Source organism: Cricetulus griseus, chromosome 3, assembly GCF_003668045.3.
Source record: "Cricetulus griseus strain 17A/GY chromosome 3, alternate assembly CriGri-PICRH-1.0, whole genome shotgun sequence".
Classification (NCBI taxonomy): domain Eukaryota; kingdom Metazoa; phylum Chordata; class Mammalia; order Rodentia; family Cricetidae; genus Cricetulus; species Cricetulus griseus.
In genome coordinates, this window is record NC_048596.1 from 241,312,756 (window position 1) to 241,340,067 (window position 27,312).

At 38.5% G+C, this 27,312-nt stretch overlaps 1 protein-coding gene across 1 annotated transcript in view; it reads left to right on the top strand.

Annotated features, from left to right (window-relative positions):
* The first annotated feature begins 5,091 nt into the window (after positions 1–5,091).
* The window catches only part of Vps41 (VPS41 subunit of HOPS complex), a 149,243-nt gene continuing 127,022 nt past the window's right edge, over positions 5,092–27,312 (top strand). Inside the window, exons 1-2 of the mRNA XM_027409382.1 lie at positions 5,092–5,157; positions 13,327–13,365. Of these exons, the coding sequence (XP_027265183.1) occupies positions 5,137–5,157; positions 13,327–13,365 (60 nt within the window). The 5' untranslated portion in view covers positions 5,092–5,136. The remainder of the gene's footprint in view (positions 5,158–13,326; positions 13,366–27,312) is intronic.

Here is a 27,312-nt window from a genome sequence, read left to right on the forward strand (position 1 = left end):
AGGGCCAATAATGGAATATTTTAGGACAATATATAATATTAATTCAAAGTGAGCTTGACATAGTACTAAGTGAAGAAAGCAGACAAAATTTGATTCCATATTTTTGTTAGAAAACTAATCTATAAACACAACAAAAGAGCAGAAAGGAAAAGGGGAATAGTTGAAGGAGAGGAGGAGGAGAATACAAAGATATATTCAGCAAAAGTGACTGAAATGGATAACTCACATATATGATTTATCTTTTTAATTACATGTATAAACATATATTATGCTTATTATTAACTAGAAAAGGATTCTTTTAAAATTCTAGTGGGTTTACTGACATCTATGACATGGATATGAAGTGTTTCCTGAAAACCCAAGCGGTGACTTTTTGGTTCCTCCCCAGCCTGGTGCCTTGGAATGTCCTAGAACCTTTAAAAATTGGAATCTGGTTACAGAGGTAGGCCAGTTCAGGTGTCTTCTCTACTATCGATAGAAGTCTTAGTTGGGGGCCTCTTTGTGGATTCTTGGAAGTTACCCTAGCACTAGGTTTCTTCCTAAGCCAATCTCTCTAGTAAGATATGTTTTTTTAATGCTCTTCTACTGCATCCTTCCCTGCCTAGGCCATCTCCTTCCGTCTTGCTCTCATCCTCCCTCCCCTCTCCCATATAACACCCCCTATCCCCAGTTTGCCCCGAAGCTATCATCTAATTTCTCTTCCCAGGGTAATCCATGTGTCCCTCTTAGGGTACTCCTTGTTACCTAGCTTCTCTGGAGCTGTGGACGTTAGTCTGGTTATCCTCTGCTTTATATCAAATATTCACTTATGAGTGAATACATACCATGTTACCTCACTCAGGATGTTTTTTTCTACTTCCATCCATTTGCCTGAAGATTTCATGATGTCATCATTTTTTTACTGCTGAGTAGTACTCCATTGTGTAAATGTCCACATTTTCCTTAACCATTTTTGGTTGAGGGGCATCTGGGTTGTTTCCAGGTTCTTGCTATTACAAATAATGCTGCTATGAACATTGTTGAACAAATGTCCTTGTGGTATGATTGAGCATTCTTTGGGTAAATGCCTAAGAGTGGGTCTTGAAGTAGGTTGATTCCCAATTTTCTTAGAAACTGTCGCAATGATTTCCAAAATGACTGTAAAGGATGGAACCAGATGCAGAGATCCACACCAAGAACCCAACAATTCCCCTGAGCTCTGGGAATTCAGGCAAATAGAGGAAGGAGGGAACATATAAACAAGGGAGGCCAAGATTATAATGGAGAAATCTATAGAGACAGCTGAACCAAGCACATGGAAACAAATGAACTCTAGACTTATAACTGTGGAGACGTTAGGGGACCAAACCAGGCCCTCCATATGTGGGAGACAGTTGTAAAGTTTGGATTATGGGAGCCCTGGCAGTAGGACCATGATACAAACCTTGTACATGAGCTAGCTTGTTGGAGTTCATTCCCTATGGTGGGATGCCAGGCTCAGCCTTAATGCATGGGAGAGGGGCCAGGCCCCAACCTATTGTGCCAGACTATGTTGATTCCTAATGAGAGCCCTTACCCGTGAGGAGGAGTGGACTGGGAGTAGGCTAGTGGGGAGGTGAGGGAGGGTGGAAGAAGGCATGGGAAGGAGAACTGTGGTTGGGATGTAAAGTGAAATTAAAAAATAAAAACTGGAAAAAAAGAATTGGAATTTAATGAGAGGGAATTGGGTGTGGTATTAGAGAGAGAAGTGGAACCTTAGTCCCTCTTCCTGTCTTTTGCTTTTTGACCATAAATTGGTTTTGTTTCACCCTCACTGTGATCTGCTGCCTTTTCAAAGGCTCTAAAGCCCGGTGGTGGTAGTGGTGGTGATTTGTTATGGATTAAAATGCCCTAAATTGTGAACCACAATAAATCTTTTCTCTTTATAACTTGAGTATTTCAGGATTAAAAGAAAAAAAAAACTAGAGGTAGGGAGTTGACACTTTATATTTCCAGTAAGCTGTTTATTAAAATAACATTTAAAGTAGTAGACTATGAAGATTTCATGGGTTCCATTTTTGAAAAATGAAAATGTGAAATAAACTGAGGCTTATTATCACTAAAGATAACATCAATACTATTTTCACCATTTTAGGAAAAAGTACATTAAAGAAAGGATAGAAGGGTACTGTTTGAAGCAGGTAATGTAATGTACTATGAGTTTGCTTGTCATTTCATCCTAAAGATCTTAGGATGGAAAAGGCAACAATCTAAAGCCTGATATCATCTCTCCAAAATAAATTGAGCAGAAAAATAAAAGCACCTTGAGGGGAAGGCCATGGTAAGTACGCATAGAGGCTCAAGACTGGAGTGGTTTCTTAAAACTGCTACTTTGTCAGAAAGGCTTCAAAGCTGACACTTTTTAAAGGTCACCTTCTCACTTTGCTGAGCTCTTATTGCTAGAATAGAAGTAGTATTTCATAAGGGTTAACATTGAAGCCATTCATATTGTTTAAAATGAGATAAAGTTATTTTGAATAAAATGGCTATCATACTTTACCAAGTTACTACACTCTTTCAAACCTACAGGAATAACTTTTAAGACAGATCTTTAAACTCAGCAAACTATAAATACAAAAACTGAGGTCTGGTTGCTAGCACTGTGTAATAAGTTTTAAGTCCTATACAAGGAGAAGGAGGAGTTGAACCTAGTCTTTAACTCCATCTCTGAAGGGAGAGGATGGATGAGCGATGAGTGTTAAATAAGCAATCTGACATAGAATTAATAACTGCTAGGTCAAGCACTTTTCAAACTTTTACCTATGTATGTATAACCTGTCATTATTGAAATTCAATTATTGTTCAGTAAGTTACTCAAAAGGTCTCTATTCATTTCGTCCTAACAAGGTTCCAAGTGGTCTCTGGAGAGTACTTTGTGTAGCAAGACACTGCACTAGGACCTTTCAGATAAAGGAAACTCAAACTCCTACAGGAAAAACTTGGAGTTCAGAGGTCACATGCCAATTTCATTCTGCCCAGTAGCCCAGAATGAACCTAGCCTGTAATAAGTTTCATCTTTGTATGCTTCTGCATCCCATCTTCCCTGTGAATTCCCAATGAATTCCATGTTCCCTGTATTTTGTTAGAGCAAAAACAGAAGATGTGGAGAGCATTATTTTAGGGCTCTCTGGGGTTGGGTGAGTAGAGAAGTATTTGCAGCAATCTTCAACTTCTTTTTCAATCCATCCCACAAGATCCCTTTTGAAAAGGAAAAAAGGTCAAACATTCTTCATTCCAAAGAGTTGAAAGTCCACCACCAGCCAGAGCTGATGATTGGCTTTCTGCTTTGCTTGTCTAGACTACCATAGTGTGTTCTTCATTACATTGTTTCTAAGAGCAGAACCTGTGTGGTGCATGAAAGGGATGTGTCCTTTAAAGAATCTTTGGAGGGAACTCATTCAACATACAACCAATGAGCTCCAGATGCTGGAAAAAAACAACCCAAGGGACAGACGGATAGACAGACAGGAAAATCAGCAATGAAATCAGAGCTGCAGCCCTGGCTGATTTAGGTTCTCAGAAGCCCTTTTGTTTCTTATTGTAAAATTATCATTTATTTATTTATTTATTTACTTATTTATCATGCATGTGTCTGTGTGTCTATGTGAGTGAGCACAGAGCATATGCACATGTGTCTGTTCAGGCTGAGTCCTGAAGATGGTGATGCCAGGCACACTTAATCACTGATGCATATCTCCAGCCATGAGAGGGACTTTTTCAATGAAGACTTTCAACTGACTCCAGCTCCAGTTCTGCCATCAACACAAAACCAGGGATCTCTCTCTCTCTCTCTCTCTCTCTCTCTCTCTCTCTCTCTCTCTCTCTCTCTCTCCCTCCTCCCTCCCTCTCTCTCTCTCTCTCTCCCTCCCTCCCTCTCTCCTTCCCCAATCCCTCCCTCCCTCCCTTGGGTTTTTGTCTGTGGGTGTCTAAATGAGCGGAGTGAGGAGCAGGCTGGAAGAGGGATCCCAGCATGGACTGGAGGCTGTTTAGACCCTTGGGGAAACCCAAGTGTTTGAGAGATGACATTATCATGGCTTCTGGGCCACTGAGGAAAATGGATGGAGAAAGCAACACCCAGAGACTATGGGAAGACCATAGTACTGAGTATGTAACACCCACCACAAACTACCAATTGTGCTACCTCTTATAAACTGATAATGACTATCTTTGGACCAATGAATGGATTGCCAAGGAATAGGAAAGATAGTTGATTTTGTTCAGAAACATAGGGTAGGGTCAAGTTTTCTAAATGATGGTTTTCAGCTTTTGCAAATGACAAACTTACATTTTATCTTGAAGACAGTCAATGCAAGCTTAGCAAATAATTAAACAAAAGGGGTTTTTAAAAATTCAGTATTTATATATCAATTGCTATTGCTTCTCTTCCAGGGGTTCAGAGTTTGATTCCCAACACTTATATGGTAGTTCTCAAATATCTGTATCTCTAATTCTTGGGAATTTGATAAGTTCTGTCTGGCTTATGAGGATACCAGGCTCACAACTTTGCACAGACATACATGAGGGAAAAAATCTGTACCAAAAATAAGTTAAAATGAAAGGCATCAATTTAATGTACCAAGAATATTTTCTGAAAACACTGCAGACATTCTTTTACAGTCACTATCCTTTTAAAAGGGAAGTGGGCAGGCACAGCAACTGTATTAGCCTGAAGAACATTTGGTATGGTAGTCTTGGGCATGGGGCAGGGACGAATTCTAAACCTAGGCTTCTTATATATAAGATTAGTGAGATCTCTGAGGTGCTGTGCTCTTCCCTGTAAATGAAGGTAACAACAGGGATTGCTGAGAGAACTAAATGAAATAATTCATAATTTTACTATAAACCAGATCCTGGAATAGAAAGCGCTTAATAGGTGCCACAGTAACAACAGAACATATACAAACAACAAAATGAAACATTATATATGTATATATATGCATATATATAATATTTATATAAGTTTATATAAGTTCTCTTAAACAGAACTCTGTAGAGTAAAAATGAGAGTTGGATAAGGAACCGGACTGGTGTGGGGGAAAACTACATTTCCCAGAAGGCTGTGGCCAGGGGCTGTTTTCCCTTATTTCCGGGTATGTCATGTGACTCTCAGGCTGCACTATGGCGGAAGCAGAGGAGCAGGTAAATACTGGCAGAGCTAGTTCGGGGCAGAGGGGAAATGGAGACCTGAGTGAGGGGTTCTGGGGCGCGGAGGGCCGGGGGCGAGGCGGTCCTGGCCGGGCTAGTTGGGGCGGCCCCTCCCCTCGTGTATAGCGCCACGCACACCCCCATCGTCCGAGCCGGCCTAGCTTCGGCTCAGCTCTTTTGGTTTATGTTAAGTAGAATTTTTCAAAGAAGGAAAGTCAAGTGTGGGCTATGCAAGGTTTAAGGGATTATCCCTGTTGTTGGCAAGACTTAGATGGCAGCGTCCAGCCTGCAGCTCAGTAGGTGGCACCGAGGTTTGAGTAGAAATTAGTGACATTTTCATACAGACGTTCTGATAACCACACATTAGGGTAAAGAACAAAATGAATGAACTTCCAAACTAAAAGACTGATGGCAGACCTTGGAAGAGACCCCTTAAGTTTACGTTTCTAGTGTCACTTCAGTTTGACATATATATTTCCCCTCTTACATTAAATGGCCTGTCAGCAAGTTTCTGAAATGTCTTTAAGAAGTGATATGGTGATGAACTGTTTACTGTCATACGAGACATTGACTTGTAGACCATTCGCACCCGTGCTTATTTTATGTGTGCCAAAAGTTAAGGAATTTGACGAGGAAGAATATGGGTTTGGACATTGTGTTAGCAAGAGCCTCTTACCCATCATTTGTGCATTATTCGTGCAGACTATCTTTTGCACTGCAAGTCAAAGAGAAACAGAGCTTGCCTTCACAGCAGGCCTTACTCAGTTTGACTACTGCGAGACATTGAGCATTTCCATTTCTGTTGAAACTTAGTTATGGTTTTATAGATAAACAAGTCCAAGTTCGTTAAGTTCTTAGATTAGACACAGTGTGATAGAATGGAGTGCCCCTTTTATTCCCACTCATGCAGAAGAGTTTGACAAAGCTGATGTTAAAAATGAGAAAATTAGGTAGATAATCAGTTGTTTCACATTGTACAGTGCTTTCAAGCTTAAAAACCCTTTCACATGACATTTAGCCCTTCGAAAAGAATTGTGTGAGGTTGCCCGGCCGTGGTGGCTCACGCCTTTAATCCCAGCACTCGAGAGGCAGGCGGATCTCTGTGAGTTCAAGACCAGCCTGGTCTACAAGAGCTAGTTCCAGGAAAGCCTCCAAAGCCACAGAGAAACCCTGTCTCAGAAAACAAAACAAATAAACAAAAAACAAACAAACAAAAGAATTGTGTGAGGTAAATGTTTATTCTGATATAGAAGTCATATAAATCCTCCATGTCTCAAAACCTCTCATCCCAAAATGTGGTACAACAGTGCCCATATGGGAATTGCTCACCAGGGCTTTGTGCAGCCATGGCTTCCACCACTCTCTGACTTGATTTCCTTCCATGATCTTACCCTCCTGCCACTCTACCTAATATTGCTTTTCTTGTTCTGTAAATAAGCCTGGCTGCTTCCTCCCTAGAACCTGTGCTCACACTGGCCCTTTTCAGGACTTTTGCTATCCACAGAGCTTTCTCCTTTATTTTCCTCATGCCTCTGGAATTCTGCTTTCTGATCGAGACTTCTGTTCATTCTTTGAAACCACTTTCTTATATTTTCTGCATAATACTTATGTCTTAAGGCTTATATTTTATGTGTGTATTTTCACTATTGCGAGCCACATGGTAAGAATTTATTCATGACTGATGACCAATATTGGGATATTGCTTGATACTTAATATATTAAACTATTGGATTTTACAGACAAATGGATTGAAATTCAGTTTGAAATTTCTCATGCTTATATCTATAATGTTTTTAGTCTCATGTCTCCAAAATCTATATTTTTTCACTAGACCACATTGCTTATTAAAATATGCTGAAGAACCTAAATCTAAATTTCATATATGAATATGTATTTTTCATATAAATATATATTCATAGATATAAGTGAACTTTATGAAGTGGAATTAGCTCTTATCATCTTGATGGTTTTCCTTTTAACCCTTATCCTCCTGTGGTGCTTAACAGCTGATGTACTATTGGGAAAGAACATTCCTTCCCAGTTGGTATCAGTGTGGCCTTAAAAATTTTGAGTAGTCCATTGTCTGTTGCAGAAAGAAGCAAATATTCATATACTGTTTTGTGAATTCATAAGAAATTATGATTCTTTAAAAGAAAATAAATAAAACAATTGTATTCAGACTATTAGTTCTTTGAAGATTAAACAAGAGTAGGTTTTTCTTATTTTCTGGAGTGGTGCACTTCTCACCTACAGTAAGAAGCTGTTCAAATCTGACAGTAGGCCTTTGTTAAACAGTTTTTTTGATGACAAAAGACACAAAAATCAAGTAAGTAAATGTGCTCATATTTTTCCACCTTGAATCCTTTTGGAAATCTTGACGTCTTTTTTTCACTCTCCTGAGAACTTTAGGTGTTGGCATATGTATTAAATGAACTACTATGACAAATTACAGAGGGAGGCAAAGCATTTTCTTGGTACCCTGTCCTATAAATGCAAACATCTTTCCAAAATGAATAGCACAAGATTAAATCCATTGGCTTATCTTTCCTGAGTGTTGTGTTCTTTGATCATTGCTTCTCCTTTAATTTTATGAATAGCCAAAATGGTGACATCTGTACTAAGTTAACATACCATAAAAAATTCACAGTTTAAAGCTAAAATCACTGCTTGAGTATGGGTAAACAGATGTCTTTAAGCCATAATGGAAGCCTTGATTTTGCTGAATATAGAAAAAGTACTTTGTAAAAGTAACATTTGTGTTTTATAGTTCATGGAAAGCTAATAGCTACCATTCTGCCTGGAATTCTTGTAACCAGCAGTTTTACTTAGTTCTGGAATGATTTATAGGTGGCTTTCATAGTCACAGATGCCCAGTAGTGTTTGTTCCGACCTCTCATGAATAACACTCTGCTTGAAGTCTGGTTGGTGTATTTGTCTCCTGAGGATTGCTGAGTCCTCAGAATGAAGACTATAGCTTACTCATGTCTGTATCTCCCCAAGAGCTACTAGCTTCCAAACCCTAAGTACTGAAATGAATCTGGTAGGAGGAGAACACTTAAAATTGTCACATTGTGAATTCTGTTTAGTATAGTTCGAGTGAAATCATCGTATCGTCTAAAATGTTGGGATGTTACTAATTCAGGTGTAATATGGATCATATTCTCCACATTTCTTCCTCTTCTTAACCTTCATGCACTTTCGTCCTCCCCACACAGCCACAAAATTAACCATCTGTGTTTTGGCTGTAGGAGAGAGTTTTTATTTTGATTTCCACTACTGCATCTTAGAGATTAGTATCAGATGGTGCAGTCTATGTTTATGAATATCTCCTCCTTACAAAATAAATACCATGTTTCTATATACTTCAGTGCCTCTGTTTTCTTGCCTGTTAACTTATTCTCTGAGGCTTTTTTTTTTTAATAAATCTACTAAAGTGGTTAGGGTGAAATAGTTAATTTATAAATAAGACAAGGATTAATTGTCCAGATCCAGGATTGGCTAGAGCAACCATGGTTGGGCTGTTGAGGAAAGTGAATGTTTAGAAATAGCCATGCTTTGCACATTTAAATCCCAGGATGGTACCATGAACCTAGGGTCATGACAGTAAAGCTCATGTTGAAGCAGTAGGACATCTTCCCCACTCAGTTCTTGAAGCTGGAAAACCATAAGGATCCTTGTGGAATTGAGCTAAGGTTAAGTGGAGGGAATATTCTAAGGCAAATCTCATTGGGGATCACAACTCAAGGCTGCTGTTCAAGATCTAAGTGAGGTTGGTAGTGGTGTTGGGGGTAAAATGCCCTCCATCCCAGCAGTGCTCCTCAGCTCCAATTTCAGTTAGTTAGAAATACTGATACTATGTAGATGTAATGAGATCTTTATGAAGTTGCAAATTGATATTTTTATAGGGATGTTTTTGAACATCATCACCTAGGTTAAACAACACATCTGTAGGTCACACCTAAATCCCACTTGTCACTTTGCTGCTTCTAGCATGGAGACATGAGCATGTGATTCTCAGTGACAGCTTACTTAGTGTAGCTAGAGGGGTATAGATTTGTGGAGGGGCTGGAGAAAAAGACTAGAAGTCTCCTGGTGTCAGACATCACTCTTTGTCTGCCTTGCTGGTCTAGTATTGGCCTGGGAGACCACTGCTGGTTTTGAGGATGGCAGTATCAGTCTGATCCGTGCTTTGGGCAGCTGATGAAATTCTCAAGGCCAACACACATCATAGGTGAAGTTCTTCAGATAGATGGTTGGAGTTCTAAAGATGGCTTTGGGAAAGAAAGGTAAATTACTGAATTTATTGTTAAGCTTGCTGCCTAGAGTTTGAGTGACTATGCATTTGTGTCAGTGGATATCTTCTAGCCCAACACCTTTGCTTCAGTCAAAACAGCGTAGAGTTTTTAGCTGGACATGAAGTTTCTGTGTTTCAGTTGGATTAAACATATTCAAGTTGCTGTGCAGTCATCACCACCATACACCTCTGGAGTTTTTTACACACTGAACCTTTACCTACTAATAACTCCCCATCACAGCATTGCTCTGATGATCTCTATTTTACTTCTGTCTTATATGCATACATTATTTGTGAGGTGTTTTGGTGAGTTTGACTTCTATTACATAGAGAACAACACAGTTTTAGCTTATATTTTCATGATTCAAATATGAGATTTCTTGAGGCTAAAAATGTTGAAAACGTTTTTGCTGTCTTTAATCATAACTGCTCTCATAGTTCAGTCTTGTTTCTTGGGTTTGCTTTTTTATGCCTTTTTGTTTACTTCTTTGTCTTTAGAACATTAAGTGGGATTGGTCAAAGAATGGGGCTAAGCAACCGTACTGGGCTAATGTCTGAGGTCTATTATGCATTGCTTTCATAATGTGGATGAAAGTGTCAATGTGTTGAGGTCATATCTTTGTTCATGTAGTCTGTGCTAATGCTGATGGTAGGTCTTAGAGAGTCTTGAAACACATGTTCTCAGCCAGTGCCAGCCCCTGAAACTCTCCGACACTGCATTCTTTCTGGTGTGGAACAAATAAGAAATTGGATTTTGAGATTCTGGGCCAGCTCTGTTGGTTGATGATTTATGTTCATTTATGTTAATGAGTCATGTGAGTGGACACTATCCCATTTACCAAGTATGTATATTTGGGTAATGTAATTTTTCTGGAAGTGTAGCCAAGTATGTTTTTAGCACTCTAGATAAGGGAAATCAGAATCTAGACACAGGTTTTTAGCATGGGTGTCACAATATTGCTTTGCTAGTGCTATTTAATGCTTAAGAAACTCAGGGATCAGAGATATTTTAGAAACCATTAAATTCAATCTCTATACCTCATTATTCTAGCCTAAGGCATTAGAAATGTTCATATGCTGTATTATAGGCATAGAGCATTATGACATTTAGCATTATGAGTAGATGGTCAGTAGCAAAGTCAGACCAGTAACTATAACAATATATAAAATAAATTTCTATTGTGTGTTTAATGTATACATCATGATGCTATAAGATGCATATATGTGTGAATAAAGTGGTTACCATAGAGAAACATAAAGTTACTCATTCCTTCTCAGACTTGTCCATTTTCTATAACTAATTTGCTCTCTGGCAAAAATCCTTAGAATTCATTGAATATACCCTCAGCTACTATGGCTCTTATTTTGTACGAGAGCTCTTTAGAACACTTAGTCTTACATATCTGCTGTTTTGTGTGCTGTGACCCATATTAACCCATTTCCATATACCCCTGTCTTGTAGCTACTGCTTTACTATGTTTGCCTATTTGATGTCCCCCCTTCCCCCGTTTCTATTGCACATATAAGGAGACAATGCAACAGACCCTTCACAGCTCTCCTCATCCCTTGTCTTTCTGGCAAAAGCTATCCTACAGTTATCTGAAGTGATAGAGTGGCCTTGATTAGCATTTCTGAGAATAGAGAGGCCGAGCACCTTTTATTGTATCATTTGTTCATTTTTGAATGTCTTCTTTGGAGAAATGTTTATTTAGGATCTTTTTAAAATTAGCTTTTATTTTTTATTTTTATTTTTTGCTGTTGAGTTGTGTGCATTCTTTGCCGGTTTGGGAGGTTAGCCCTTTGTGAAGTTTATGGCTGACAGATTTTTTTACCCCCAGCCCATAGGCTGTCTTTATATATTATCTGCTTTGCTATGGAGAAGATTTTTAGTTTGAGGCAGTGTTATTCATTTAGTTTTACATCTATAGCCTTAGATTTTTGTGAGATATCCAAGAAATCAATGGCAAGGCAATGTCAAGTAAGGTTTCTATATGGAGTGTCACGATATTATAGCTTAACTTTGGGCATTTTGTCCATTTTGAGTTGCATTCATTCTTTTAAATGCAGAGACCTAGTTCTTCCAGTATCATTATAAATGACGAGCCCTTTCCCGTTGTGTTTTCTTAGGACGCTTGTGGGAAATTAGTGCTGCTTACTTGGATTATTTGTGGCCTCTATATTCTGTTGGGCTAACTCAAGGTGGTAGGAGGGCTAAAAGCAGGAACTGGGTGGCTAGTGCAGAGGAGAAATTGTTTAGAAGGGGAGGTGGAATACATGCCATTAACTGAATAACTGTCAAATGGTAGGAAATTTGGATTTCTCTTCCTTCCCTTCCCTTCCCTTCCCTTCCCTTCCCTTCCCTTCCCTTCCCTTCCCTTCCCTTCCCTTTCCTTTCCTTTCCTTTCTTCTTGTGGCTTGTGGATGTACGACCAGCCAGTTGTTTTGGAGGATTACAGCTTCAAACTAATGAGAGTTCTAAGATTCTGAGTCACATTAAATCAAACAAACTGCATGGGCAAGGAGAAGAGAGTCTCTGGATAATCCCTGTTAATGACGCATGTATAGTGAAATTCTTAATTGCATGTAATTCACATGGTCTTCACAGACAAGGACTATATTTTCCTTAAGACTTAAACTTCCTCTAGAAGTTACCTGTCTCCTTCCAAGCTTTTATTGGTTTTTTTTTTGTCATATAAAATAAAGCTGCTTTTGAACATCAGATTTACATTCATCCCTCTGTCTGTCTTGAGTTGAGTATAAAGTGCATCTGACTTTCTTTAAAATGTTCTATTTTCCTTAAAACTATGTTATATCTAAAATATTCTTACCCCACTTCTTTTGTTGTTCTCTTTGTTTACCTCATGGATTGTAAAATGCTTACATTCGGTGTCAGCATATTAGCTGTAACTTTTTATTGCTATTGATATCTATAAGTACGTTAAGTAAATCTTCATTTTGCTGACCTCTTTGAGGATGCATGGCATCAGCAGATTCTCTTTCAGTGGACAGGTGAGAGATTAGCAGGATCAAGTCCATTTTTTCCCTTTTTGCTTTGTTTCCTCCAGAGCAGCAAGATTCATTGTGCAGCAAGAAGGGAACTGCTCTAAGTGGAGGAATTTGTCTTAGAGTTACTGGTTTATTAAAGGGCTGATGCCACATTTCATGAGTACCATTGTGGAAGATTCTTTCTTCAATAACTGTTCTAGGCTTGGGGATGTTGCTTAACTGTAGAGTGCTTGCCTAGCATACACAGAGCCTTGAGTTCAATCCTCCACTTGACATAAAACCAGACCTAGTGTCACATGCCTATAATCTCAGCAAATAGGCTGTAGAGGAAGGAGGACCCGAAGTTCAAGGTCATCAAGTTTCATAATGTTCAAGGTCAGCCTGGAATATGAGAACCTGTCTCAATAAACTAACCCAAGCCAGGTACCTCCCTCCCCCTTCCCACAAACTAATTTTTTCCCTAAAAATTTTAAAAAGACAGTAATTTTGATTCATTAACACAAGAGATTTTGGTATTAAAAACTGGCTCATTTGATATGGTGGTTTCTTGTTCCCTTGGGGTATCAGTGATGTTTTGCTAGATGGATTTCCATTAGCTGAGTGTTCATATCTCACATATCAAATTCCTAGGATAATTTGTTCAGTGTTTGAGGGAGGAAAACAGAAGCTTGGAGCTCCATAATCCCCCCCCCCCCCCGACAGTCATGGTATGAAGTTGTAAAAGAGGTGTGAGAGTTAAGCAGGTGGAATCATCTAAAATGCCATTGCAGATGACTTTTCCAGAAAAGCAAGTGGGTACAATGATTCTTTGCAGTTGCAAATGTTGTTTATTCTTCTGAAACCTCTCTCCTCTGTGTTTGCAGGAAACTGGGTCTCTTGAAGAGTCTACAGATGAATCAGAGGTAAGATGGAGCTTGTGCATTTGTCACCCACCTTGATGCTGTCTTGAGTTTGTTGTCAAAGGAGTCTGGCCTTCCCAGGGGCTGAAAGATTAGACGAGGGGCTGGTGGAACAGGGCTGTAAAATAGATATTAAGGAATAGCATGCTGGTTGTCTTTAAAACATTACATGGATTAGCTTAAGCATATATAGAGAACTAAACAGGAATGTTTGTCTTCATCTTCTGAGGCAAAAGCAATAATAACCTTGGATCTCTCTATTTGTTATCTTGAATGGTGTTTTCACCTGGCACTGTGTATGCTGGAAGACTGATATAAAGTTTTAGAAACTGATGCCCACCTACTTTAAAGCCTGCTTGTTTTCACAGTTTTGCATTGTAGTTCTAATATGTATGTATGTATGTATGTATGTATGTATGTATGTATATATATAGTTTTATTTTTTTCCCCCATGGTTCTGAAGATACTGCCCAGCTCCTCATATTTGCTAGACAGGTGCCGCACTGCTGAGCTATACCCCCATTCCTGATGGTTATTCATTTTCTTTGTCTATGAACATGAATGATCATGTACCCTATGCTCACTACAACTATCTATATTTCCTGAATCAATGAAATTGTAGCTCATTTCTTTAAAAAGGAAACTACTAGGGAATCTTGTTAAAGATTATTAGTCAAGCGAAATAAAATTGTTCTTTTAAAAATTGTTATTGCTTTGAAAATCTCCTCTTCAAATCTCTGAATAAGAAACAGGCTGAGCATAATACAAATTAATTAGATAACAAATTGTGTGGATAGTCTAATAGATAATATGTTTCCTTCTAATATTTCATTTAGGGAAGGCAAATGAAAGTGTATCTTGCTAACCTGTAAGAAATTTCTACCAGTGTGACTGTATCTGATAATCTCTTCATCTCTTGTTCATATATGTTGCATATTCTTATATGGATTTTGCTTTTCCTATGAAATGGTGGGTTTATATATACTTCTCCAGACAGCATCATATAGATTATGAAATTTTCTAGTCATGGCTCTTAACATTTCACTATAGGATTCTTAGTAGTAGGAGACCCCAGGTGCCTCTCTTCTGAATTTTCTTATAAATAGGAAATGATATCTGTTACTGTCTGATAGTGTATGGAAGAACAGTTCAGATTACCACTGTTATGCTTGGAAATCTTAGATGAGAACCCTGAATTCCTGAATCATTGATGCTTAATTACGCAGCACTCAGAGCCCTGTCCTAGAATTTTATGTCCCACGTGAAGAGGATGTCAACAGTCACTGAGATCTAAATCTTCTCAGATATCCTCCAGATGCTAAATGGAGTAACAGGGAGAGTAAGCAAAGACAGAACCAACCCTCCAGGATAACCAGAAAGCAGGGGATAAAACACATTTGAATGTGACTGGGGAAGTAAGTAGCTAGGGAACCAGAAGATCCAGCTCTGGATTGATGCTAGAGCTTAGAGATGCAAGGAAACTGAGCAACTGAACGGACCACACCTGAAAGTCACCCTTAGTGAGTTTTAGCCTTTATGTACATGGGAAAATTTTGACAAGGGATAGAGTGGATACTAAGGGATCTCAAGGATGGTGTTTAAAAGATGGGGACCAGAGGTGGCAGTGTTGAATGGTGCTGCTTCTGAGTAAGAAGGGAGTGGCATTCTTTATAAGTTTGGTGCTGAAGGGAAGCTTCATAGTGAAATTCAAAGAGTACTTGAGTACTCATGGTATGATTGGGAGACTTGACTTCCTCTTTCTGTGACAAGAGGTGCAGCATGGTCAAAGAAAGTACACTGCAGTCCATCCACATATCTCAGAATCCTACTACCCCACCCCCTCCCAAGCTCTCCAGCTCCTCCTTAGGAGCCTCTGCCATTGCTATCCCAGGAAAGGCAGTCTGTTTAAACACAAACTGGAGGCAGCATGCATCCAGAGTGCCTATAGAGTGAAAACAGAAAGTGAGCATCCAGAACTTGGCAGCAGAGCTCTGTAGCATGACTCTATCATTAGTTGAACAGGTCAACTGCTTTAATGATCAACTGCCTTAAACGGGAAATGCAAAACTCAAGAGTAGAGATGGAGGGCTGGGGTGTGTGGTGGTGGTGAGGGGAGCAAGGAATGAGAGCTGGCTGAAGTAACCAAAACCCAAGGGGTAGCACCTAACCTATGAGTGGAGTAATGGCTTCTAACTCCAGGCTCTTGTTATTGTCTTGCCTATTAGCTCTGGTCTATTCTGGAACGTTGCTCAGAAAATGACCCAGCCCTTGGGTTTGTAGCTTGGCTGTACTTCATACTTCTTTTGTGACCTGGGAGTAATATTCACCTCGTCTCTTTCTCAGTTCCTCATGTGACAATGGGTCTATAGTGTATTGGCTTTATATGGTTGCTGTTAGGGTTAGAAAACATTGATGTTTGTTTATCAATTTTTTGTGAAATTCCCATCATTATTTAGTGACTTCCAGCTTATACTTGAGTCACTCTTTTTCTAACTTGGTATTCCAGCCCGAGAGACTGGAGACACTTTCCACTAGGTCTTTTGTAAGAGTGATTTAACTCCCAGTTACTGGTTGAAGCAAGATTGTAGACCAGCAAAGCCATCATCTGTTGATGGGCAAGCTGAGGTTTCAGGCCATGGTTCAACTTTGGGAGCAATTTCATGGGTTTTTGTACTCGGGTTGAATCACTGCTGGTTCCGGGAATAGTATTTTAAGACATCACTAATAGACCAAGGAACCTTTCTTCATCCCATTCTCCTTTCCCCTTAGCTCTTATTCCTGTCAGGTTTTGTAGCCCCTGAACAGAGCTTTGGAAGATAGGCATTTATACTTTCATTTCTGTATTCAAGGGTTCAAAACTTCCATTTTTATAAGTAGTGTTTTCAACAATGTATTGTAACAAGTTGCCTGAAATTCCTATCATTTCCTGAAATTCCACATTAAATGGGTTTTTAAGTTAAATTGGGAAGATGTGTTACTGGCTTATCTAAAGGTCTTACTTATTTTCTTGGCTTATTTTTGAGAATATTATACATGAGCATTACATCTATATCATTTCCCCAAACTCTTCCTCCTCCAACTCCTCCTGTGTCCCCCTTAACTCCTCAAATTCATGACCTCTTCTTTAATTATTATTGTTACATATGTGATTGTTGTGTATACCCAAATACAACTGGGTCCATTTTTTTTTTTAGCATGCTTGTATTTATATGTGTTTAGGGATGACCACTTAGGATTGGACTATGTACCAGAGAGCAGGATAGTCCCAAGCGTGTGATAGTGGCACTTCTAACACTGGTCTTTACTAACAGCCATCTAATTAGATTTAAGTCCTTTTCAATAAGGTACAATTCATGCCTAGTACAACAAACTTAGCCAACTACCCATGTCTGGTGAAGTAAGTTATGGACCCTAGATGAGAACAGACTATGACTACTTGAACTACCATAATCACTAACCACATTCTGTAGCCCTATCCTTATATCCTTATACACAAGTAAGTGTAGCTTCCACCCTTCAGCAAGATCTTATTTTAATATATATCTGAGAAAGGAATTGTCTTCTACTGTATGTGATTTTCATTAATTTTGAAAAGTGAAACCAAATGAAAAGAGTTTGACAAGGATGGTAGTATTGATATGATTGTGAGTTATACTAGATGATTAAGGACCAGGAATGAAGTTTTATGGATGAGAACTGTTTGTTAAAAACCAACACATCTAGGGATACTCTCTGAGCCTAGACACAAGGGGGTTGGCCTAGGCCCTATCCCAAAGAGTATGACAGACTTTGAAGACCCCCTATGGAAGGCCTCACCCTGGGGAGCAGAAAGGGTATGGGATGGGTAGGGTGTTAGTTGAGGGTGGGGTGGGGAGGAGGGGAGGGAAAGGGACCTGGGATTGACATGTAAAATAATTTTCTTTCTAATAAAAAAAAAGGGGAAAAAACCCAACACATTAAAACCAACCAACAAACAAAAAAAACAAGACAAACTGCCAACACATCAGTTAAAAAAATTAATTTACCTATATTTTTTTATGTATGAGTGCTCTGTATTTATGCCTGCATGCCAGAAGAGGGAACCTGATCTCATTATGGGTGGTTGTGAGCTACCGTGTGGTTGCTGGGAATTGAACTTGGGACTTCTGGAAGAGCAGCCTGTGCTCTTAACTGCTAAAGCATCTCTCCAGCCCCCCATTACATCAGTTTTAAGAGGAGAGCCAAGGAGAGAGAAGAGCATCATATGTGGACTGAAACATTGGGTTCTGCTTTGTATGAGTGAAAGCTTCATTGGCTTTGTATGATTCATACAAGCAACTGAAATGGCTAAGTTTTGGCTAATTTTGTCTATAGTGCATTCCATTGAAGCTAAGATTCAGGTACACACTTTGCATCTGTCAACCCCTGATCAAGGTGTATAGTAAGAGAATGACTAATTACTGTCACCTCTATCTTTGTAGTTTTTGTTACTGTTAATAAAAAGCATAATTTCTAAACATGATGGTTTTGTGGTAGTTTAGTTTCTTCACAGTTCTGAGGCTGTATGTCTAATAATTTAACTGTATTAAACATTTAGTATTAAAATTAAAATGAATTGACAGCTGAAGCTATTCAAGATAACATGGTGAGTGAGAAATTAATAAAATAAAATCAACTTTCAGGGATTTCAGCTTCATGGAGAGTTAGTTCCCTTTCAGTTTTGTTGAAGTAAAAACTAGTCATTGTGAGAAATCAGGAGAAGTCATATTAAAACAGAAAATACACCACACAAAATCATTTATCTCACCTGGTAGACAGAGATTATGAATCATTTATTAAAAATTAAATTGATTTTTTTACTCATATTAATTTTAATATACAGGTTTCTGCAAAGAGTACCTACAAGGGTAATTACCCTGTTCTGGATTGATTGCTGTGGAAAATAGAGCATAGACTTACAATGTTCCATTTCTCTAGGTAGCCCTTGGATTAAAAATCTGTTTTTATTTAAGAAGCTACTAGTATTAACAGGCCCCGCTGATTATTACATCATTCAGGCATGGATAAATATTCCCTTTGAAGCAAATACTATAAATATTATCCCTTTAGGAACTCATAGAATTTTCTGGATGTAAGGTTTTCATTCTGTATTTCTGCCATTTGTTATAGATTAAAAAGACAAACATCATATAATAGACCTTGAATGGAATTTATCGTTTCTCTGCTTGGAAGAAAAATTATTTCAAACAGTTCACAATTGACTTATTGATCACTCAAATACTTGCTGAGTACTAGGATACTACAGTGCACTAGTGTCTGATCAAGAAGGTGGTCAATAAACAAGAATACTTATTAGAATATGTCAGATAATAAATGTAAATTAAAAAATATTGTGGGTGGGGAGGTGAGAAGGCTATGGGAGGAGTTAGGAGAGGGGAAACTGTGATCAAAATGTATTATGTAGTAATTATTTTCAGTTAAAATAGAAACAACATTGACTGAGGGGAATGTGGAGCAGCCTGAGGTTGATGGGTTGCCTTTTAGTGTTAGAGATGATTTTTCTGATAGGGTGATCTTGTGTCCTTATTTTGAAGAGCATAAGCTGGGGCCTTGAAAGTAATCTTTGTCAAGCAGAATCAGTGAATGCACCCACCCCGACTCAAAATAAGAATTGTCTGATTCTTGAATTGTACCCACAAAGTAGAAATGGTTTATGAAGCAAATGAAAGCTGTTTACTGTAGTTTTGGCCTTGGGATTACAACTTCATAGCCTATTAATTTTAGCCTTCTGCTTTTAATGTTAATCTAGTAACAAAACGAATGTTTCCCCAGAAATTTCTCTTTCCTTATCCTCAGATCCTATGAGTATGACTTTTTGCAAAGAAGGAGTTAACTTTGCCAATAGCTCATTTTGAGATGTGGAGATTCCTTGGAACATGTGGACAGGACCACATGGGTCTTTGTGACATCATATGGGTCTTTGGAGATGGGACAGAAAGCCAAGAGAGAGTATGATATGGTGTGGTGTGGTGTGTAGTATGGTGTGGTCTGTAGTCTGTGGTATGGTATGTATGCGAAGGGAGTCTGCCTGCAATTTAAACTTGTGGCATTAAACATATTATTTATAATACTTTAAAAAACTGGCATTGAGCCAGGTGGTGGTGGCACACGCCTTTAATCCCAGCACTCCAGAGGCAAAGGTAGTCGGATCTCAGTGAGTTCGAGACCAGCCTGGTCTACAAGAGCTAGTTCCATGATAGCCTCCAAAGTCACAGGGAAACCCTGTCTCGAACCCCCTGCCCCCTGCCAAAAAAACCCCTGACATTGACTGGATATACCAGATACTATACTTTATGAACAGGTTTTACATTTAAATTTTACAAAAATTTCCTGAAGTACAAATTATTATCCCTTTTAAAAGTGGGATAACTCAGCTTTTAAGACACTTCCCCAGTATATGGTTATGTGTGGTCCACCCAGCAGAGGAAACATTTCTTTAGGATTGGCTGCTTGGTTTGGAATCAGCTGATTAAACTGAAAAAAAAAAAAAGTGATGAGGTAAAGGCTTGCAGCTATAATCTTGCTTTTGTGCCCAGTACATTTGCATATGCATGGGCCAAGCTACAAGTGTTTCTTTCCCTTTCGTTATTTATACCAGTATATTACCCTCCAAAGATACACAGACACAATCTCTCTTTGTATATATTATGTATATCATATATGTTTAAACACATGATAGAAGTAAGTGACTTAAAGAACATAAAGACAATACTCTCCAATAAGTAATTGAGGTTTCTTATTCAGAAAATGATACTGAACTTAAGGAAAGTGTGACTTAATGAGTACAGTATCCTTTCCTTTCTAATCTTTCTGTCCAGTAAGTTTTGGGCTCTTACATTTCTTTGGTACCAGACTAAAAATTTCTTCTAGGGTTCCTTCTCTATAAATAGGGTGTTTGGGCTTATATCAAATGATATATCTAAATGGTCTGCAGGTGACTTTGGCTTCTTAAACGACTGGAATGTTCAGACTCCTTCAGAGTCATTTTCTTCAAACGGTGGCACAAAAAGGCAGATCTTGTCCTTCTCCAGGGTGCAGGGGCTGGGCTGGCAAGCCTTGAAGCCCCTAGTGCTGCCAGACTCCTGCAGTTCATCTTATGTAGTCACTGGGTTCTCTGTGAAGGAAGACATTGTTATTTACCAAAAGCTTAACTTTTTACTGTATTTCCCTGTTAGGGGACAGTGGGAAGCTTGAGGGTTCCTATGCTTTTAAAGTTTTTCATAGAACTTGTAGCTCACTCAGCCTGGGCCAGGAGAGAGGCAGTGCTTTTTGGCTTTGATCTACTCAGTTGATTTCATTTGCCTTTCAAAAGTACTGTGTTAGCATACCATTACTCTGACAAAATACTGGAGATAATCCACTTGAAAGGAGGAAACATTTATTTAGACCATGGTTTCAGAGGTTTTTCTTACTGTTGGTTGTTTGGCTCTGTTGCTTTGCACCTGTGGTATCACAGAGCAAAATGGTGAGAGCATGTGGCAGAGGAGTCCTGGTCACTTGATGACAGGATGAAAGAGTAGAGAAGTCAGTAGAGAGAGGTAGAGATAGGGAATGAATATGAGAATATGAGAGAGAATGAAAATGAAACAGTGAGGTTCAAGGTCCTGGTATCTGCAAAGACTTGCTTCTAGTGACCTATGTTCCTTCCATTAGACTGTCTACTAAAGATTTTCTCTCCTCAGAGTTACCACAGATTGGGGAATGGCCCTAGTGCGTAGGCTTGCTGTGTTTTCTGGCTGATTTATTTTGCTTTGCCTTTGTTTTGTAATACAGTTTTTGTGCCATCAGGGTTCCCTTGGTCCTTCAGCACTCAAGGTTTGAGACTCTCATCCCATGATGCAGAAAGGTGGTGGCGAGGGCAGAAAGAGGTCAAGGGTAGAAGTAAAGGGGCTATGATTATAGACAGAGTTGAGTTATAGGCTCAGAGCATTGAGAGGAGGCTAGAGAGCAGTTGCCTACCTTTTCTTCAGGCAGCTTATGATTTCTGAAAAAAAAATAGGCTGTAGGCTTTAAAAAACAATTAAGGTATCATTACCTTGATTTTGGTAATTGCTTTCGTTTTAATGCTATTTTTAGTTGTGGATGGGTATAGAAATGATTGTGCTGTAAGAAGTTTGGGTGTGGCTGGTTACCAGATGTTTCTATACATTTAGAAAAGGAATGTGCAATTAGACATGCCTGGGAAGCATTAAATCTCTGCTAAAACAGCCATTTCAAGCATTTAGCATTGGTTCTTTTTCATATAACAGGTTACAGAATTTAACTATAAGGTTTTTTTTTTTGAAAATTGAATTTACATGGCCTTTGCTTTTTATCTTTGCTAGAAGAAGAGGGGCATCATTTCTATAAATTTATCTAAAATTCCAGTTTACAGTGCTTTCCCTCGGTTTAGAGCCTCCTCTTCCTTCTCTGTATCTAAGAGTAACACACCCAGGGTTTCTATGATGCCTGCAGTTGCTTTGTTTCCTAGTCTCTGATTTGGAGTGTGGAGATCTAATTGGGGATACCTTGGTGAAGCTGTTGCTAAACTTGGTCTTCTGCTACAACAGACATTTGTTTTGACTGGTCTTCATTGGGTACCCACAGTTTTGTTAGGTGAAGTTCAGAACAATGAAAAGGCATAAACCCTGCTTCTAAGGATCTTGTGGTCACCAGAGGATATTGGGAAGAAAGGAAAAGAGGGTTATGTTGGCTTTAGTGGCGGAAATTGTCCACCCGAATGGCATATCTTGAAGATTGGTGAGGTTATTCCATATGGCCGGGAGGAAATGAAAAGCTTATTTGCTTTTCTCATTTTCCTCCTCTTCTATATATTCTTATCGCTTTCCCAATATGAAATAAATGATGAGAGTTGATCCTGTTTATGGTATGTGGCATAGGGCATGGGAACCTTCACCTTATTTTTTTTTCTCCTTGAATTGAACATGAAATTCTGATACTACAGGGCAAAGGAGAGAGCAAGGTTTATGAAGACTGCCTGGCTTGTGCATCTTAAGCAGTGCTCTTCAATTATTATAGGCTCAACTTTTCTTCCCTTTCCTAGTTAGAGTGAGAAGACAGGCTCCAAAACACAGGGATTTCAGTTCAGTTAATGTGGTTTGAACAATATTGAACACTGGCATTTATTTTTGTTTTTATAAATATAGCATTTATTTCTATAAGAAATGCAGTGCACATTTATTTTAGAGTGTATTGGTCAGATATCAGAGCAGTGATCCCCTCTCGCCTCTTTAACATGACATAGGTCAAATTATCACCCCTGTCCCATAGATGAAGAGCATGGAGCTTGAGGGAGGTTACTGTTTGATGTGTATTCTTCTAATTTTTCCCCACTAAATACACCTACATTTCTAGAGAAAAATTTGCATTGTGCAGTGTTTTATGATGTCTTTCACCTGACAAGCATCAGGAAGATGCTTCCTGGAGATGATGTTTGTGTCTATAAAGTATTTTATCAGGGGAATCTTATTAACTGGTGTTTTTATTTGGCACCATGGGCTTTTTGAATTGAGTGATTTTGTTTTCTGGAATAGTCTTGTACATTGTAGGTAATCTCATACCTCTACTGACCTCTCTGTGGAAGCTGGAAGCTGTCAGTAGCAGCTTCTTGCCATATGCCCAAGTTATGGCCAAAGTGACTCCAGTCACTCACTGAGAATACAAACCACCTGATTTCTGGTAACTTACCAATGTGTGTTTTATCCTTCTAAGAGTAATGTGTAACAGGAGGGATGAGGTATGTGTGTGTGGGGTTGTGGTGGTGGTGGAGGGAGCAAGTACTGAATGAGAGGACTGTAATTGGGGGGCATTTTGGGGGAGAGGTAGAAACCTAGTGCAATGGAAACTCCCTGGAATTCACGAAGTTGACCCTTGTGAAGACTATTAGTAGTGGGGGATCTGGAGCCAGGCAAGGCTTCCAGGGGAGGGACTGGGACACCATCACAGCCACAAAACCTTTTACCTACAATTTGTCCTGCCTGCAAGATGTGCTGGGGTAAAAGTGGCACAGAACTTGGGGGAGTGGCCAACCATTGACTTGTCCAACTTGAGACTCACACCATGGGAGGGAACCCACACCTGTTGCTGCCTGGGGGGCCAGAAACCAGGGGCTGGATAGCTCAGAGACCAAGGATGGAACCAGACATGACTGGAGCAGAAAGAAAAAAAAAAGCAATATAATGATTCCTAACAACATTCTGCTATACTCCTAGACTGATACCTAGCCTTATTGTCATCAGAGGGGCTTCATCCAGCAACTGATGGAAACAGATGCAGAGACCCATAGCCAGACATTAGGCAGAGCTGGGGAATTTCATGGAAGAGTGTGAAGAAGGATTGTAGGAGCCAGAGGGGTTAAAGACACCACAAGAACATAACACAGTCCACAGAATCAATTAACCAGGGCTCAGAGGGGCACACAGAACCTGAACTGATAATTAGGGAGGGAGCATGTATGGGTTTGACCTAGTTCTTCTGCATATATGTTATGGCCGTGTAGCTTGGTGTTCTTGTGGGATACCTAACAGTGGGATGATAGCTGTCTCTGACTCTTTTGCCTGCCCTTGAGACCCTGTTCCTCCTACTGAGTTGCCTTGTCCAGCCTTGATGTGAGGGTATGTGCCTAGTCTTATTGTATCTTGTTATGCTGTGTTCAGGGTATCTCTGGGAGGTCTACTCTTTTCAGAAGGTAAACAGAGGAGGAGTTGATCTAGGGGAGAGGCGGGGTGGGGTGCTGTGCGAAGGGACTGAGAGTGGAGGAGGGAGGAGAACCTGGTCAGGATGTAATAGATGAGAAAAGAATAAATAAATTAGTTAATTTTTAAAAAAACAAAGGCAAGATGGGAAATATGACAAGACTTAAAAATTATATGTAGGTATCAAGAATTGAGACCTCTATACTTTTGAAAGAGCAGACCTGATACATCTATATTAATTTATCAATTCCAATTTCAGTGGTTTTTATGAATTTTTTATATTAGCAATATTGCTTAAAAGATGAAAATGTAACATTATTGTAGTTCATACAACAATGTAATTGCTTATCTGTCAGCAGCTCTATAGAAAGGCATTCTGGAAGCTGTGACCACAGTTGTTTTATTACAGGTGGTCTGTTATCTTCATGTCACTTTCATAAGAAGTGTGGTCATTGAGGCAGCTGTAATACCTTGTCTTATTAATGGAAATCAGAAATTAGTCTTTCAGCTTCATTATATAGTTTTCTTGATATATTTTGACATTTAAGAAGGAGATGTGAAGTCATCTTTCTTATCAGATGCTCATTTTTTTGTATAAATAAAATGCTACTTCTATAATAGAAGGATAGCACAGTAATTAAGAGCATGAGGTGCCTTTTTAAAGAGACCACATTCTTTTTGCACATTTTGGGGAGGGGCATTAGAAAGCTAGCTGAAGGCCTTAGCCCTGACTGACTTTGTGCCTCACCTATAGTGTCTTTTCATGAATCCCTTTCCTCACCCTAGGTCTCCTCTACCCATCAGAAAATTTTGGGTTTTGGTTTTTGGTTTTTGGTTTTTGGTTTTAAGACAAGGTTTCTCTGTGTAGCCCTGGTTTCCTGGAACTTGCTTTGTAGAGCATGCTGACCTAAAATCCACAGAGATTTGCCTGCCTCTGAGGCCTCCTGAGTGTTGGGGTTAAAGGCATATTCTGTGTACTAAATTTGAGGAGGTCTGTGTGCATGTACTTTTATAGATAACATAGTTTCAAGTAAATGTGTATGTCCAGTAATATGGATTTCCATTTGTTTCTCATGCTGGCTTATAATACTCTGTGGAAGTGGTTAGATCTGTTCCTTAAAATATTTTTATGTTTTTGAGTTTCAAATTGTATTTTGTTTGACATTAATTTCAATAATTCTGTTAATAATTTTCTAATTTATATATGTCCCTTGTTTTCTCTAATAAATTATAATTGGTCAGAAATATTAGCATGTATCATGGATCTTCTATGAAGTGAATTATTAGTGATAAGAGACAATTTAAAATACAAATATTCTGAAATTCACATGTTCTGATATTGGGTTTTGATAGTTATTTTTTATATATTGAACTTGTAAAAATGAGTACAATTTTGAGTATTTCAGTTTTCCTCAAGGTAATTAGAGTTCTAGACAGAATATCCTAGAGGAAGCAAACCTTTATTTTAGACTTTCATACCCATGGTTGATTATTGATTTGCTTTTTATTAACACTTGGTTTTTACTGTGGAAATTCAAGCTGCATGAGAGCAGTTTTTTGTTTTTATTTTTTTTTAAACACTGAGAAATTCTTTGAGGATGTTAGTGTCTCCCTATTGTATCCAGCTTTAAAAGATTGGATATTTATTAAAAGGATTTGCCCCTAGTCAGATGTAGCTGATGACAGGAAACTAGGTAAACTGTTCATCTGATTAAATTTCCTAATGGTTCAGCTGAGGTGTCCTGGAAGGGGAATGGCATCTGCACAGAGCCATGACGGTTGCTGAGTAGTGATTACCTGCAGATGTTTTTACAAGCTTAATCTGGGCAATATGTGATATGTCACCTCTTAAGTATCTAATGTCAATTTTGGTTTTTAAAGCTAAAATTGAATTTAATAAAGAAGTTATATTCAGAATTAAAAATTTAATTTCTGTGTAAATAAATAGAAAATGTCATGGTTGACACTTGGTGCGTGTGAAACTGGGGACTGAACTGATGACCTGTGTATTTATGCACTGAGCTATTTCCCAGCCCTTATTCAGTGTCTTTATTTTGAGAGGGTCTTGCTAAGTTAACACTGTTGGCTTTGAACTCAAGGTAGTCCTGGTAAGCCTCAAACTTGCAATTCCCCTGCCTCAGTTCGAGAGTAGTTGGGATTATAGGTCTGTACCACCAATCCCAGCTAAATTTTCTTTTTTCTGTAAGTGAAATTCAAGTCTTTATTTGAGCCATAACAGTGGTGCGTAGTATAAAATGTACCAACATATGAAACAAAGATATTGACAAAAATTAAAATAGGATGATAATGTCGAATCTAATAGTTAGACTACATTTTTTCTTATACTTAGGTTTTAAATGATGGGAATGATTTTAGTGCTGGTACACAAGGCCAGGTGAAGTGCCCTGGACTGACTTTGCTGGGATATTCATCCTCCCAGGACACACTGACAAAAGGAAGGACTACTGAAAAGGTTCTTACAGAGAATACCCTTAATAACTTTAATTTGTTATTTTCTGAAGTGATTTTTCTCCCTTTAATTCAAATCTCAGCAAAAGTGACCCTGAAATGACATTTATTTTCAGATAGTGTTCTAGAATTTCATAGGATGGTTCAAGGATTTGTCTTTAATTAAAAGTGCTATACACTTAGTACGAATCCGTGTTTGTTGAGAAATTGATTCTTTTTGAAGGAAAGCTGCAAACTTTTCTTGTATGGGTAAATGTCACTCTATTCATATCTTCACTTAGCTGCAAGTCAGTATATGTTCTGTTCCACCAGGTTGTCATAGTAACACAGTTAACTGTCATCTCAACTCAGACTGTTGATGGTTTTATTTGTAGGTTTGTAGGATTATTAAAATTTAACAAAATTATTGATTTGCTTTTTATTAACACAGAGTTATTTACCATGAAAGTTCAAACTGCACTTTTTTTCTGTTTAATTTTTTTCTAAAATTAAAGTGAAACTAGATATTAAATCCTTGTGATTAAATTTTTTTATTTAAAATGTAATATAGAGTCTGCAATAGCAGAATAACCTCTGTGAATTGTAGTTTTGAGTCATTTCCTATTTTCTTTCTTTTGACAAGGAGGCAAAAAAAAAAAAAAGCCTTAAAATTCACCTTTAGCTTGCTCTTAAGTAAACATAAAGGATACCTGTCAGGAAAGCATGAAATGGTACATAAAGTGCCTAATACTGAGTTTTCATTTTATTT